Here is a 15,447-nt window from a genome sequence, read left to right as displayed (position 1 = left end):
GGTTGCAACTGTCCCCACTCCACCCTATATTTAATATAACACTATTATATACGTTTAGTCTACGGAAGCCTATTTGTTCAGGTGAAAGAAAAAAAGATCAATGCAAAGTTGCAACATTTTAGATAGTGAGTCACACTTAGTCATTATTCTGAGATACGAAGTGATTCATTTGAGAATGGTTCTCACTCTATTGCCTTGCAGCATTTTTCTATTTTTTTAACAAAGCACTAGAAATGGCAATAATAATTATACTTAAAATAATAACAACACTTAAATTAATAATAAAGCCCTCTAAAGCCAGAGGGACTTCACAAAATGAAAAAGCAAATGCAAAGATAGCAGATCAGAGTAAAGCCAGATCATAAAAGAGAGCAGATAAAAGATTATATCAAAACATAATACACACATGCATCTTTGTGTGTGTGCTTCTGATTCATATTATCATATCGCCCAGTGAGGTTATTATCAGTATCATTCTGTGTTATCACTGATGATGATGATGATGATGATGATGAAGAAGATGATGATGATGCTGCGTTGCTCCAGTGACGCCGTGTGGCTGCATCAGCGCGTGGTTGCAACGCGACAGCTCGCGCTGAGAGACGTGTTTCTCTTCTTCTTCTTCCTCCTCCGCCGCCTCCTCCTCCGCCACCTCCTCCTCTGCTGCTGTTATTATCACACTGGTTCCACAATGGAGACTAAACCGGTCATCACCTGCCTTAAAACCCTCCTCATCGTCTACTCCTTCGTCTTCTGGGTACGTAGCATTTCTCTGTGTCTCTCTCCGCCGGAGCCTCCCTGCACAAAACAGGCACTGTGGTGTCTGTGGTGCGTGATGAAGGGCTGGACGGATCCAGCATCACCGACGGATTCATCGTGTTGTTCGGGACAAACGCGAAAGGCTCGACGGGTCTCGCCCAACGACGCAGCGTTTAGTGCGCGCGCGTGTGTGTGTGCGTGTATTGTGATCGTGGTGTGTTATGTAAGTTGCGTTTAGGTTGCAAATATGTTGTCTGCTGGGCGTTAGTGGTGTCGGTGCATTGCACACACACACACACACACACGCACGCAAACACGCACTCAGCATCATGTTCGGTGTCAGTGAGGAGCTGGATGATGTTCAAATCCAAAATGTCTGATAAGATAATCACGAAAGACCTGATCTGTTTGTTAAAACCATTTAAAACCATTTACTCAAACACACAGTGAACATGTTGGGTCGTTTTATACATTCTGAAAGGGACATTGTATCCTTGTGCAAACTCATATCTTGTCAAAATGTAACAATATAGTTATAACAATATCTACCATACATTTTATGTGATTTCTATACATTCTTAAAAGGACATTACAACTGCAGTATATATGCTATACTGCCTTATAGATATTGTCAAAATGTAACAAAAATACTTGCTGATCATCAGGTGTTAATGTGCCCACATGCATATAAAGAATATTACATATTTATTGTATAAATATATTATATGGCCATATTGTCCAGCCCAATATCAATATCTATTCATATGCTTACTCAAGTGCTACAGTACAATTTTAAGGTCCTTGAACTCTATTGGTATATTCCGCTGTTTGTTAATTCTGCTTCACCATATTCCAGAAATATAATGTTACAGTTTTCAACATTAAATTGTAAAAACCCAGCTCATAAAATATGAATAAGCCTATTCATTGTTAAAAAAGTAACCCCACCCAAATGTAAATGAATAATTGATCTTCCTGTCCACAAGCTTTAAATGAATATGCTGCTCACATATTAATGCACAAGTAATAAACATCAAATGTGTATATGTCATATTTGGTTCTTTATAAGTAAGTATAAATATAAGCCTATGTTTATCACTATAGCACTATCCTTTTTGATATTTTGATTTCATTTTGATGTATGATGATTTTAAAATATTGGAGTTGTATTTCACATTGGTGTAAAAAGGTTAACATCACAGTTTAAGTTGACTTTTGTTTCTTTTTCTAATTGTGACCAACTGTCTTAAAGCCCAATGATGTTCAGTTAAATATAATGTAAGAGGACGAAAAGCTGGAAGCAGAGATGCTTTGCTTGTCTTGCTGGATAAATGATATTGACTTGATTATTTCAGCTCTTGCTTTCGAAACCAGTCTAAATAACTTCAGTTTCAATCAAATATACTTATTGTCCCATAGGGACATTTGTCTTGGCCCAAAGTGATACAGCAGCTGCAGAACAGTACATTGTTCATTAAACAACAACAACAAACAAAACAGTACACACAGACAGAACATGAAAGAACCAGAATAATAATGCAGGAGAAAAGTGAGTTTATTATTGCACCTTCCCTAAATACACTTAAAAGGATAAAGCACTAACAGGATAAAACAAGATAGGCAAGATAAATAACAGAAACTGGCATTAGCATTTAAAAACCAAAGTGTAACATTTGCAAGACAAGGTACCAATGTTATTCAGGTAAAAATGGAAGGTTGATAGACATTGGGATGAATGAGAGCATGAGGTGGTTGGTTTTACATGTAACGTCTACCTGAAGTTAACGTTCTGGGTACGATGTGTGTGACGGTTCATTAAAGATCCTGTGTGCCAGTCTGACCACAGAACCTTCGGAGATGGTCTAAAGGGAAGCATAGTCCTGTTTTTTTTACTATGCTCTCAATTCTGGATTTGAGCTGGACTGTGAAAGTGCCAAAACATGGAGCCATTCCATATCTCATTTTGCTTTCAAGCACCACAGCATAAAATATCGACATGACGTCGGTGCTCACCCCGAACAGTCTAAGCCTGTGTAGGAAGTGCAGCCTTTGAGCTAACTTCCACAGAAAGTCTACATGGGCACGCCATTTCAGATTACAGTCCAGCTGTATGCCTAGATACTTAAAAGTGCTAACCTGCTCCATAACTTTGTGATTGGTCATGGACTCTTACCTGTTTGTGGTCAATTGTCATCTGCTTTGTCTTTTTTGATGTTGAAAAAATTAGATGATGACTGTCACACCAGTCTTTGAATGTATCAATCTCATCCAAGTACATTGCAGGGCATTCATCAAGCTTAAAATCACTGTATCGTCGGGTAATTTGATTGTAGAGGAAAGGAGAGCTCATGCGGTTCACCTGTTTTACAGTATTTGTCCCTGAAAAATGAGCTAGTTACTTTCATGGTCTGGGATCTGTTGGTTAGTAAAGAATACCACCATTTTATGATGAAAGGATTTACAAGCTGTTTAACATCTGGACCAATAGGTAAGGTAAGGTGTTAAAAGCTGAGGAGAAGTGTACAATAGAACCTGAGCGTAACTCTTGGGGTTCTCTAAATAATTACTGACTGGATGCGTCACACTTGCGATTACCACCTCCGTCCTCCATCCCTGTCTGTAGGCAAATTGGAGGGGGTTCAAACCCCACTGTGACGTTAGAGGGATTGTTGGAAGATAGGACACCAAGCAGCAGTGAGTTCCAATGCACAGCTCTTGAGAAGGATGGCAGGCAGGCCATCAGGACCTGTCGATTTATTATAACAGACTCTGCTAAAGACACAATGTACCTGCTGTTATAGGCGGTTATAGCATCTTAGCCCTAAGCCCCCTCCTGAGAGCGGTCCACAGTCTCAAACCTGAGGAAAAAGTCATTTAGTTCATCAGCTCTGCCATGATCGTGTTTACTGTTTGTTGACACTGAATTTAGAGACTGGGGTTTGTGATGGTGTTGTATTATCCAAAAATGAATCGATATTTTATTTTCAGTTTTGTTCGTCTGTAAATTGATTTCAAAGATCCAGAGAATTGTGGGTATTTTTCCTTGGTGATCAGAGTAGTTCACAGTGTTTCTAATACTTTGTCAATTCAAATACGATACGAAAGAGTTTGAATTTATATAAAGCTGCATTCACGATGCTAGCCAAGCATTAGGCTCATTTGAAGAATGAATTCTGCCTTTTCACTGTAGTTGAAGCTCCTGACCTCAGGATTGTAGGCCGCAGATCACTCAGAATCCTCCCAGCTACTCAAACCAAATCGATTTAGTAAAGACTGCTTCCAATTGTGGGATTAAATACTTAAATACTGAGATAAACTAGAGTGTTTTTCAGTAGTTTCCATGTGCTTTTATTTACCTTTTACCAGTTGAACCTGCAATTATGATCAAGCAACTTTCAAATACTATGATCCACATATGAGCCGAGTATACCACAACACCAAGTGACTGAATTTATTATGTTATTGGCCATAATTTGTGACCACAGCCATACATTACAGGCTCATTCCTGTGTGTTTTCTGATAGCTGCCAGAAATAGCTGGGTTAGATTATCTAATAAGAACACGTGGAAGCAGTTTATCTGTTTATAACGTGTTTAGGACCTGAAGAGGGCTTTCTCTGCTTTCATGGAGAAAATAGCCTCAATATTGATGCTTTTCATGAAGAGAAGAACTGATCTACCTTGCTTTTAGTTTAGATCTGTAGCCACGAAGGCTCAAGAAGCCGAGCTGTGCTGCGTTGCAGATATAAGCCGGTGTCACAGATACCAGCCTTTATATTTAGTCTGGCTTGAATGGTCTTGTCGCTCTCCCTAACGTCTGCAGCATCGGGTTTCAGATGTCTGAAGAGCACAAGTGTCTCACAGGTCAGTAGCTCTGTTCAGGCCCGAGGCCGAGGCATGGAGAGGGCGCTGGCAGTGGCACCGAGTTCGAAGCGGGGAGACGTCCCTCAATGTCAGGCCTCGGTTTCACTGTCATCAGCTTGTCCTGGCAAATGATGTCTGGAGTGTGAATGTCTGCGTTGCTGTAGTTTAACGCGCAGGACGGGGAAAATGCGGAGCAGGTGGCGGAGTCTGTGCGGTGGCCTCGCCGGCATATTTTGTCATCACACTTTCTGTTTCTTTATTAGTCCGGGAGGGAAGGAGAGGGGGGGAGGGTGTGAGGAGCGACCTGTTTTAAACTCTGTACTGTGACCAGGGTGGCAGGGCCAGGCGTTGAATTTCAAACAAAACGTGCGGATGGAGGAGGAGTGTGTGTGGGGGGGGGAGGGGGGCTGTTTGGAATTCAGCAACGGGCATGGATTCCAGATGACTCGTCCCTGCTCCTCGGACTTGATTTCCCCACTGGCTTTAAAATGAACACTTAAGCATCGACAATTGAGAAGATGGGTCTTTATTTGTATGTGGCAGCAGCTGTTAGGGGGGGGGAGACATTTTGTCGCTGGTGAGTGCATCGTCATCAAGAGGTCGAATGCTTCAAATGACTCAGGCTGTGAGAAACTCTGTTCACGGAGAGAGTAGATGTCGTTAGCTACAAATCGAATCATCAGCCTCCGCTTCTTCTCTTCAAATACATGCATACCATATAGGAGTGAGAACAGGTTGTAGCTGTGGTGAGCCGTGTAACACAGCAGCAACACAATCTTTGAACATGTATTCCGTGTTGTTGCCATGTTTTATTTTCTATTTTAAAAGAGGGAAAAGAAGAACATTTTCTGCAAGAACGCCTCCGTGGGCATTTTTCAACCGAGAGACAGAGCAACTATAATAGCTACAACACAGACTACTGAATACATAATAAAACATACAGTATATATATATATATATATATATATATAGACAATAGACCAGACAATAATGAATTATATATATATAATTCATTATTGTAATTATATATATATATATATATATATATATATATATATATAATTCATTATTGTCTGGTTGCATCAGCCAATTATTCAATTCTCTGCACACGAATTAGCGAAAAAATGCATCCATCCATATTTATTCTGCTTGTCCTTCGAGGGTCACAGGGGAGCCTGAGCTAATCCCAGTTGACCAGGAGAGGTTGGAAACATCGTGGACAGGTCACCAGTATATCAAAGGGCCAACTCACACCTACGCTGAATTTATGGGCAGTAAGTAGCACCCGGAGAACATGCAAACTCCAACAGAACAAAGAAGCTTCATTCCGACAGGAAACAGCTTTAACCTCTGCACTACTGCCGCCCTATATGCAAATACAGCGATACATACTTAAGACATTAGGTTTATGTGGCGGGTAAATCAATGCAGTCCGTCCTGTAGAAAACAGCATGTGAGCACATGGCAGCTACAGTCCTACAGGGTGAGGATCGAGATAAAGAGACAACAAAAACCTTAAATAGTCCTGTCTTAAAATCAGTTTATATACTAAATGTAAAGGGTCTCACTTCAGCATCAAATGCCAAGCAAATGCCCTCAGGTCATCAATAATACCCATTTTTACAAGTTTTGCTTATGTAATAGAAAGCAACAAGTTTAAGTCATGAAAACATAGAGAGTGAAAATCCTATATTATTAATTAATGACTCGATTCCTTGATCGGCCGATAAGGATTCGATAATAATTCTGACTGAATTTACCATGTGATGCATTTTTTAAGCAAAAATGCCAAGATTTTATTCCTTTTTAAAATTCTAAATCGCAGTAAACTGAGTATGTTCACGGATAGAATATAGAAAATAATCTATTTGATATTTAAACGCTAAGAAAACTTTGATTACAAAAAACAAACGATCAGGTTTCGCCATGTGCACGATCTCTAACTATTTTCCCTGTAATTAGGCAGCTGGAGGCTTGTGATTTGTCGAGGTGAAAAACCTTTTCCCAATCATTGAGTGCCAATGGGGCAAAGTGTGAATGTTATTAACACAGTCATTAACCTGCAGAGGCTGGTTGAAGCTGTAATCAGAGACAGAACACAGCAGCCTAATTTTAGAACATAAATATTTTTGTATGGTTGGTAATCGCTTCTGTCTTTGTCGTATTTTCGTAACATGACCTACAGGCTTGAGGACATCGTCACCCAATAGAATTCAGAAGCGTGTTTCCGAAAGTAAAACTCCCATATATTTTGTGAATAGAGATTTTCTCTGTCGGCCATAATTTGTTCCTACCATCCAAGGTACAGCAGACTTACCACAAGCCACGAGATTGTGAAATGATGCTTGACGCTCCTTGAGAGGCCACAAGTCTGCATGACATCAACTGTGTTTACACAAAATGTTCTATACTACCCACAATCCTCAGGTGTAATAGCACCGTCTGTGATCGGTGGAGCTCGTTGTTACCATGGAAATGTTCCCCAAAACCGCAAACAGCATGTCGGCTTTGATCAGATTCCGCAGGGTTACATAACGCTTACCACAAGGTAACCGTGATTTCTCTAACAACTTCCAATATCGTTTGGTTCTTATGTAGATTTTCTGAATCACCGATGGAAATTTGCATTTGGCACCAGAGACGTTCTGTAAGTGGGCGGCCGCTGTTGCTAAGAGGGAACTTTTCTTCTTAAGTCTCAGCTCGCTTTTTTTGCTTTTAGAAATCAGAGTGTATTCTCCTCGTCAGTTTTCCGGGTGCACAGAGACACTTTGTGCCGGCCGCTCCCTCTCTCTATTCAGAGGGCCTGGCAGCAGGACGGCGAGCGGCCGCCTCTTTGGAAGGAAAGCGGGTTAGGAGGATGAGTTGGCCCCTCGCTCGAGTCGCAGCATCAACAGCCGTTCCCACAGCCCGCTCCCTTTCCGATGCCAGTGAGACGTACCCAGCTGAGACACACGCTGCTTCAGCTGCCTTGTACAGCGCGCTCTTTTATCTGCGGGCCTTCATTTGAAATGCAAAGAGCTGCGCAACAGGGGGAAGCGTCTCGCCTCGCATCAAAGAGCTTCTATGATTTGTCCCCTTTCTTTTTTGTCTCTCTCTATGTGTGAGTGCAGGCACATTCATAAAGCAGGTGATCCCTATCCCCGTACTAAAGATACATTTGTGTCTTCTGTCTCCAGTCTCCACCTCCTTGCTCTAATTGCTCTTTCCTTGTTCCACCATGATCCTTTTTCTCCTCCTCCCACTTGATATGCTGCTAAAACAGATTTATTGTAATATGTGCAGAAACAAGGCCCTGCTTTCATTTTATTCCTGTCTCCCTCTGTTTTCTCCTTCTTTCTGCCCTGTAGATAACAGGAGCCATCCTGCTGGCCGTGGGAGTATGGGGGAAGTTGATGCTTGGCCCGTACATCTCCCTGATAGCCGACAACTCCACCAACGCCCCGTATGTCCTCATTGGCACCGGCACCGTCATCATCGTCTTCGGCCTGTTCGGATGCTTCGCCACCTGCAGAGGAAGCCCATGGATGCTGAAGCTGGTGAGAGACTGGGAAGTAGTGATATGTTGCAGAGAGAGAGGGAGAGGTGTGCTGTATGTGCTGATTAATTAGCCTCAGGTCGCACGACAAAGGGAATAATGGCTGACCTCTACCACGTGCAGGGGGATCAGAAATCCAATAGATTCCTCAGGGCACGTTGGTGTGTTAACGGTGGACAAGTGTGTGCGTGTGTGTGTGTGCAAGCATATATAAATGACCTCCTGGAGCAGAAAGTATTGATGCAAACTATCCAAATCTAACTCTTCCTTCCTTTCTCTCTGTAGTACGCCATGTTTCTGTCGCTCGTCTTCCTCGCCGAGTTGGTGGCCGGGATCTCTGGATTTGTGTTTCGCCATGAGGTCAGCGACCAGTGCACCATATAACATCCTTACATGTCTCTAATACACGAAATATCCAAGCATTATCATACTGTTGACATGTGTTATTATGTGCATATGTCGGCCTGCTGCAGATAAAGGGAACCTTTCACAGGACGTACAATGACGCAGTCCTGAACTACAATGCTGAGGACGAGGCGAGCCGCGCTGTGGACAACTTGCAGCACAAGGTAAGCTGCTGATGTCAATGTGGTACAACAGCCAACAAAGACAATTTCGAGTGAGTGAGGTCTTGAAGGTTGGTTCTGGAGAGCAGCGCAGGCAGGTGAGCAGAGTTTGAGAGTGTTCAGATTCGAGAGCGGGACGGACAGGTTAGCAGAAGTTTGATTCTGATCCGGGGGTCAGGGTTAGAGAGATGGAGAACAAAACTTGACGTAGCCAAACCGGAGAGCAGATGGATGGTGGACCTGAGGCTCAGGCTGACGGGTATTAGTACAAACAATAAAAAAAAAAAACATATTCAAGTTTTCAAAATGGTAAAAGTAGAGATTGTTCGTAGCGTTTCTGTAGGTGACAGAGTTGTGTTGAATGAGTCAGGGGTTATGCTGGCTTCTGATGGAACTTGTGAGCTTGTGGTTACGAGGTTGGAAGTTTTGTACAACCACTTGGTACTCAAGTGGTTAAATTGTGATAAACATTACTGCTAGACCCTAGCAGCATGGATGCTAATATTAACTTTGTCTAGAAACCACAGAGGCTAACAATATAACAAACTAGCAGTTGGTAACGTAATGAAAGAAATGGAATGTTGGAGCCATAACATTTTTCCTAATTTTCTAAAACTATATGACTGATATCACTATATTTAAGTCTATCATCCAATGAAAACTTTACTTCCAGCAGTACAGAGCTTTCAGAAAAAATCTGAGGTCAGAGTTTGTATAAGCAATAAGAGGGTGACGTTTATTTGGACATGGGAAACATGGCCCCATTCCAAGGCAGCATAAGTAAAGTAGCAGGCTTGTGGAGCCGACCGCAGGGTGACTCTCTGCTGGGCAGGTGAGTTGGCAGAAAGCGGTAGATGTTGGCAGGACGATGCCCAGCAGGAACGCACACAAAAGACACACTCAGACAAGAACAGGGACAAACAACACACACAAGGGCAACAAAAACACACACATGAATTATAGTTTCGGATCGAAGGGGGACTAGTCTGAGTGACACAGGCAAGGACGACAATCCAGAGTGTTGCACATCGTTGGTTGTGATTCTTTCACAATAACATAAATGTAGAATGAGTCCATGAATTCTAATCTGCTCTCGATCTTCTGTCTGTTTTCAGCTGCGTTGCTGTGGAGTGTATAACTACAGCAGCTGGTTGGCCAGTGTGTATTACCCCTCCAACGGTATTCCTGCCAGCTGCTGCTCTAACTCCTCCGACTGCAACCAAGAGGACCTCCGCAACGCAACCATAGCCCCGACCAAGGTCTTCCAACAGGTCAGTACGCTGCTTTTCTATGTCCTTGACTTTCTGCTATTTACGTGCTGTGAAGCCCATGAATGCACGTATCATACAATTTTTCACACCACCTCCCTCATCCATCTCTCCAACCAATGTCTCAGATAATCTCCCAGATACCCATCTTACCCCTAACGTGCACATATAACCTGTCCCTCTACCCGGTTCAAACTAACCTACCCCCTGTGTTACAGGGCTGCTATGAGCTGGTCACTTCATTCATGGAAACCAACATGGCCATCATTGCAGGAGTGACGTTTGGGATCGCCTTCTCACAGGTAACAGTTAACAGAAGAGCGTTTCTCCGCTGTACACATAAAAGGTGGCTTGTGTGTTGTGAAGTGTAAATAGATCTTCAGTGTTATCCAAATTAGAGATGTAATTACTCACAACCAGCAAGGCGGTTGCTAAGGAGATCAACAGACAGAGGTAATGTTGCGTTTTGTACTGACAGATGTGATTTGACAGGAAATTACTGACTAACTTGACTGGAAAATTGTAGGTAATGTGAAGTAGTGTTCTTTGCAAGGAATACACATCTTCATTCATTGCTTGTTTAAATTTAAGGTCATTGTTTATCTGTATTGTCTTCATTATAACGTTATGTATTGCAGGAAAGCAGGTACTCGCAGCAACAGGAGAGAATAGACTATATGGGAAATGGAGTCTTCTATAAAATGTACTGTTTCTCCCCTTTTAACCCCTTTTTTATGTATCTCTCAGCTGATTGGCATGTTGCTGGCCTGCTGTCTGTCCAGGATCATCACAGCCAATCAGTATGAGATGGTCTAGCTGATGTGGCGTGGCAGGTAAAGAAACACAAAGAGACACGAGCAACCACACGCGTTTAGAGTTAAAGGTGCTACAATCACTATTTTCATAATGAGCAATTTAATCCCTCTATACAATGTGACGGGTGTTACTCACATAGTTATTATCACCAACTCCGCAATTCCACTCATCTCTGATGAGCATCTTAGCACCTTATTGGCAATTTTTTTGTTAACTACTAGCTAGTGAACATAAAGGAGCTTTTAGCTGCTAAACAGACAGGCATTTAAATAGTTGATATTTAATACTCGGTGGAGAACAAAGCAGAGCAAAAGGGAAAGTGAATATCAAGCTTATCTCTGTCACAGCACTCCAAATACATTATATAAATAAATTTAAAAATTCATACTTTCTTAATGTGAACGTTGTGTTTTTGCTGCTTTTCAGTGCATTGTTTAGATTTGTAGATGTTTTTGGTTCACACTCACCGCTCTCTGCAGCTGGTTTCACCTCCTTGCACGTCTTCTGCTTGACACCATACAACAAATAAACACAGTTAACAACTAGCTTGTGAACATAAAGACACATTTAGCAGCTGAAGAGACAGTTATAACAAAGCAGAGCAAAAAGGAAATCGGATATCCGGCTTATGTTTGTCACATGGCCATGTTTTTTATTTGTGAACAATTCTTCCATAACACATCTCTCAGTTGATAATACGTGAATGTTTCAGCTTACGTTGCTTCTTCCCAGGTGGCCAAAAAAGAAGAATGTAAACTCTCTTTTTTGTGTTTTCCTCTTTTTAGGGAGATGAAGAGAACAAGAAACACTCTCGACACATGACAGGAGTAAATTCCCCGAAACACTCTCAAACATCTAAATTGGAATTTACGTCCCTCCGTCTCTCTGCCTGTGATCTTAATGTAATATCTTTATGTATCTTATTGTAAAGCACCATTCCTTGACTCACTGCTGTTGCATCAAAGCTTTCTGCATCACACACACCGCTCTGCTGCTTGATGTTTATAGTTGCTCAATAGCACATATCGTAGGCATCTTAGCTGGTCCCAGATACATGACCGGGTGCTACTTGGCTTCTCAGTTGGACGCAGCATGCTCGACCGATCGCCAGCAGAAGACCGCCACACATCTTTGTACAGAATGACATGACTAAAGCTTGAAGTAATACTTTAATAGATTGGTTTAGTTTTGCATTTTGCCTTTTGCTATCGCTCACCATTGTATATTCCTGCGGTTGTGACATTTTGTTAACCGATTATGTGTACTGACGATGATATTTTAATAAGAAAATTGACAACTGAAAGAAGAGGGGGGGCTTTTAGAGAGTATTTTTTATCTGTAGATATGTTTTTGACCCGAGTATTTAATTTAACTTAAAGGCGCAGTAGGAAGTAAGTTACATTTTCAATTGTAATTCACTTTTTTAGTTAAATCTTAAGAACAAGAAATGTGAATATTTGCTGTTAAACGCCCACATTAACTTAAGATAACAGTAAATATTACTTGATTTTGTCACTTTTTAACACACTTTTAATTATGTTTAATATCAATTAATTAGTTTTAATAGGAAGAGAAATATATTCATATATAGGAAATGTGAAGGCCCTGTCACACCAGACAGTGACAAACTCACAGGAACACGACTTCCCACAGTGACAATTTATGCATTAGTGGGATTTGTACTATCAACCCCTGTCTTATAAGTGACAAACTAACTAAAAGTGGACTGAGAAATTCAGCTACAACAGACATTTTTGACTTGTCGGTGTTGGAACATTTACAGGTGTAAACTAGAAGAGCCCAGGGCCCAACAATCCCATTTAATTCAATCAAGCTGCACCAAAATTCACACACTCAAAGATATCAGTTCCCCGAATGTGCCTCTTTTTCCCCCTCGAAATTCATGAATTATTCAATGGGGAAATTGAAAGTGAAAGTGAAAAAAATAAATCCTGGATTCATCCTCTGATCCAGATCAACACTAAAATGGAATGGGTTTTTTCCGGACCCCCAACCACATCGTTCCACCATCCTTAGAGGAAATCTGTTTTTTTTTTGTGTTATCTAGCTTACAACCCAATAAACGGACAGGGGTGAAAACATAACCTCATTAGCAGAGGTAATGCAATTTATTAAGGCTCCATTAACCAAGGAGCTATAACTATTAAGTGTCCCAATAGTGAGAGGGCATGGAGGGTGCGAGGACCATGAAACTGCCTCACCTAAATCAAACGCTGCCGTTATTTATTTTACTAAGTTCACCAGCTTTGACAAGTCAAGATATCTGCCATTAAAATGAACGACAGCTCTTTATACTATTAACTCCCTAAAAGGGCAGTTATCAGCTGTCAAGACGACTTTCCATTGGTCAAGGACAAAAATGTACATGTCGAGGCTATAGTGGAATTTGACGTGAAGTGTTGCCCCGGATTTGACATTAAGTAGTTTCAAATGCTGGTGTGACAGGGCTCTGAATTATGCCTCTAACACCCAATTACCTTTAATGCTTCAGTGAGCATCCAACAGCATCATTTGAATGAACGCGTCTCAAGCTTAAAAAACAGCAGAACATGTGAAGATGGATTGAAAAGCATCGAGGAGTCCGAGGATTTCAACAGTGTTCATCTAGTATTTACAGTATTCTATGTAGTGCATCACCATGCCTCCGTCACCACCACCATCTGTAGATATGTATTGGAAATGTACTTTGTATAATGAAATGTTTCTCATTCTGATATGCTAATGATGTAAATGTCGTGTCAAGAGTTTTGATTCCACACAGTTTGTGATGTTAATCTGTATTTGTTTGATAGTTTATAGGAAACTTGCACCTAAAAAAAAAAACAACTTGTGGCCAATGTTTTGACAGTAACATGTAATCGTTTGAATTCAGCTGTATATTTATTCTTATATGATTGGCATTAAGTTTACAGGATCACTGAGAGATTTTCTATCGCTCTTTCAGTATGTGTGTGTCTGTGTCTGTGTGTGTGTGTGTGTCTGTGTGTGTGTGAGGATGACCCTTCTGACCTGGTGTTGGCGTACGTTGGAGTCTAATTTAAGCATTTGAGATCAGATCGCTCAGAGCACACTCGGAGGTGGTGTGGGATGCACGTGGCCACAGTGTTTTTGCATGCGTGATTGCGAATGCATCCTGGAACACACTGAAAGATGGTCGACTCAGCTGACGTCCTCTGGCTCTTCCTCTCCTCGTCTGAAACACACTGATGATGGAGCAAATTGTATAGTCAGCGAAAAAAACATCAAATTATCGAAGCTCCATGTTTATTGGGTCCGATCACTCCCTCCAGACACCTCCTGATGCCCGACGTGAAACGACGTGGATCAGATGACCTGAGACTGATGTTAAAATCCAGTTTGTGTGTTTGTGTGAGAGAGCGTCTTGATTTCGTGGATCCTGCCGTGTTCAGTTTTGGTCAGTATTTGGTTGTGGCTTCTAAACATTACAAAAACCTTGTTGCTTTTAAAGCTGTAAATTTATTTAGTGAATGTGTGTTTTCCTGACTCCACTCTGAAACTTAATTTTCCTTTCCTCGAGCTGATATTGTTCTGTAAATACTAAATTGTAATACCATCTACGTACACAGGGGGTCATTAGAAACTCAAAAAGAAATTGCACCATCTACTATTGACACCATCAGTGGTCTTATTATCATTAAATATACAGAAAACACTTGGGTTCAGCGTGTTTTTATTGTGCTATGATGGAAACTGCTCTGTATATTTTAAATATGGAGATAAACATGTTTATTATCAGGTGAGTTTAAAGCTGAGTGCGAGTTGTACAAACTGTGCTTTGTTAGTAAGTCTCTACAACACAACCTCTGACATTGTCAGCTTTATTGTTACTTCTGACAAATGCACAGGGGACTGAAATGTAATTATTTTCCTATTTTAAACTCATTAGTAGACATATAAGCACTCAACACATGTAAGTAGCGCAACATATTAAATACTCTCATGACATAAACCTATATGCAACATAGTATGCAGTCAAGGCTCAGCGTGGAAAGGATGTGAGTAGTGCAGACTTGAATAGTGCAAAAATAGATAGAACAGAGCAAGAATATATCATGGACAGCAATGTTATGTTCATCCACAGCAGTAAAATGGGATCAATCAGGCGTTCTCATGCTCAAATCGGGACAAATCATATTTTTAGCTTCAGGATTAGGGTCGGAAGATGTCAGGCAAAAGGTTGAGGCTTTCTAGAAGTAGGCCAAGTGGTTTGTATACAGGTGTGTGGGTTTACCTCATCTATAGCTGTAGGAGTCAAGCAGCAAAGAATATTAATAAGAACATCTGTCTATCACATTCACTGAGCATATACTTTATTTTGCCGTGCAAACCAAACCAAGAGGACATGTAGATCTAGTAATGGCAGCTAGGTTTGTGTTTGAAGTCACAGTTAAAGAGCCTGTTGATACAAAGGGTCTTATCTGTCAGAACCCACCGTTTTAATGGTTTCAAAAAGTGAACAAGCTAGTCACAGCAACAACAAGAGGAATATTTTCAGTTTTTATTGGCTCTTGGAGTAGACTCATGCAAGCTTTCTAAAAGTAAGTGCTGCAATAATCTTCATGAGGGGTGTAATGTTCTGTTTTTGTCTAAACTGATC

The 15,447-nt window shown here is 41.2% G+C and overlaps 1 protein-coding gene across 1 annotated transcript; it reads left to right on the top strand.

The window, feature by feature from the left end:
- The first annotated feature begins 544 nt into the window (after positions 1 to 544).
- Positions 545 to 14,502, top strand: tspan7b (tetraspanin 7b). Its single transcript, XM_062403402.1, has 8 exons — positions 545 to 757; positions 7,971 to 8,159; positions 8,444 to 8,518; positions 8,632 to 8,727; positions 9,840 to 9,995; positions 10,211 to 10,294; positions 10,740 to 10,825; positions 11,594 to 14,502. Exons 1-7 carry the CDS (start codon positions 692 to 694, stop codon positions 10,806 to 10,808), a joined length of 735 nt encoding a protein of 244 aa, XP_062259386.1. The 5' UTR covers positions 545 to 691; the 3' UTR covers positions 10,809 to 10,825; positions 11,594 to 14,502.
- The last annotated feature ends 945 nt before the right edge of the window (positions 14,503 to 15,447 follow it).

Source organism: Platichthys flesus, chromosome 13 (genome assembly GCF_949316205.1).
Source record: "Platichthys flesus chromosome 13, fPlaFle2.1, whole genome shotgun sequence".
Classification (NCBI taxonomy): Eukaryota; Metazoa; Chordata; class Actinopteri; order Pleuronectiformes; family Pleuronectidae; genus Platichthys; species Platichthys flesus.
This window is presented reverse-complemented; position numbering and strand designations above follow the sequence as displayed.

Excerpts from the sequence above, each read along its gene's own strand:
- tspan7b (XM_062403402.1), top strand. The coding sequence starts at position 692 with ATGGAGACTAAACCGGTCATCACCTGCCTTAAAACCCTCCTCATCGTC. Across the intron at positions 8,519-8,631 it reads GATTTGTGTTTCGCCATGAG|ATAAAGGGAACCTTTCACAG; the intron begins GTCAGCGACCAG and ends GGCCTGCTGCAG. Across the intron at positions 8,728-9,839 it reads TGGACAACTTGCAGCACAAG|CTGCGTTGCTGTGGAGTGTA; the intron begins GTAAGCTGCTGA and ends GTCTGTTTTCAG.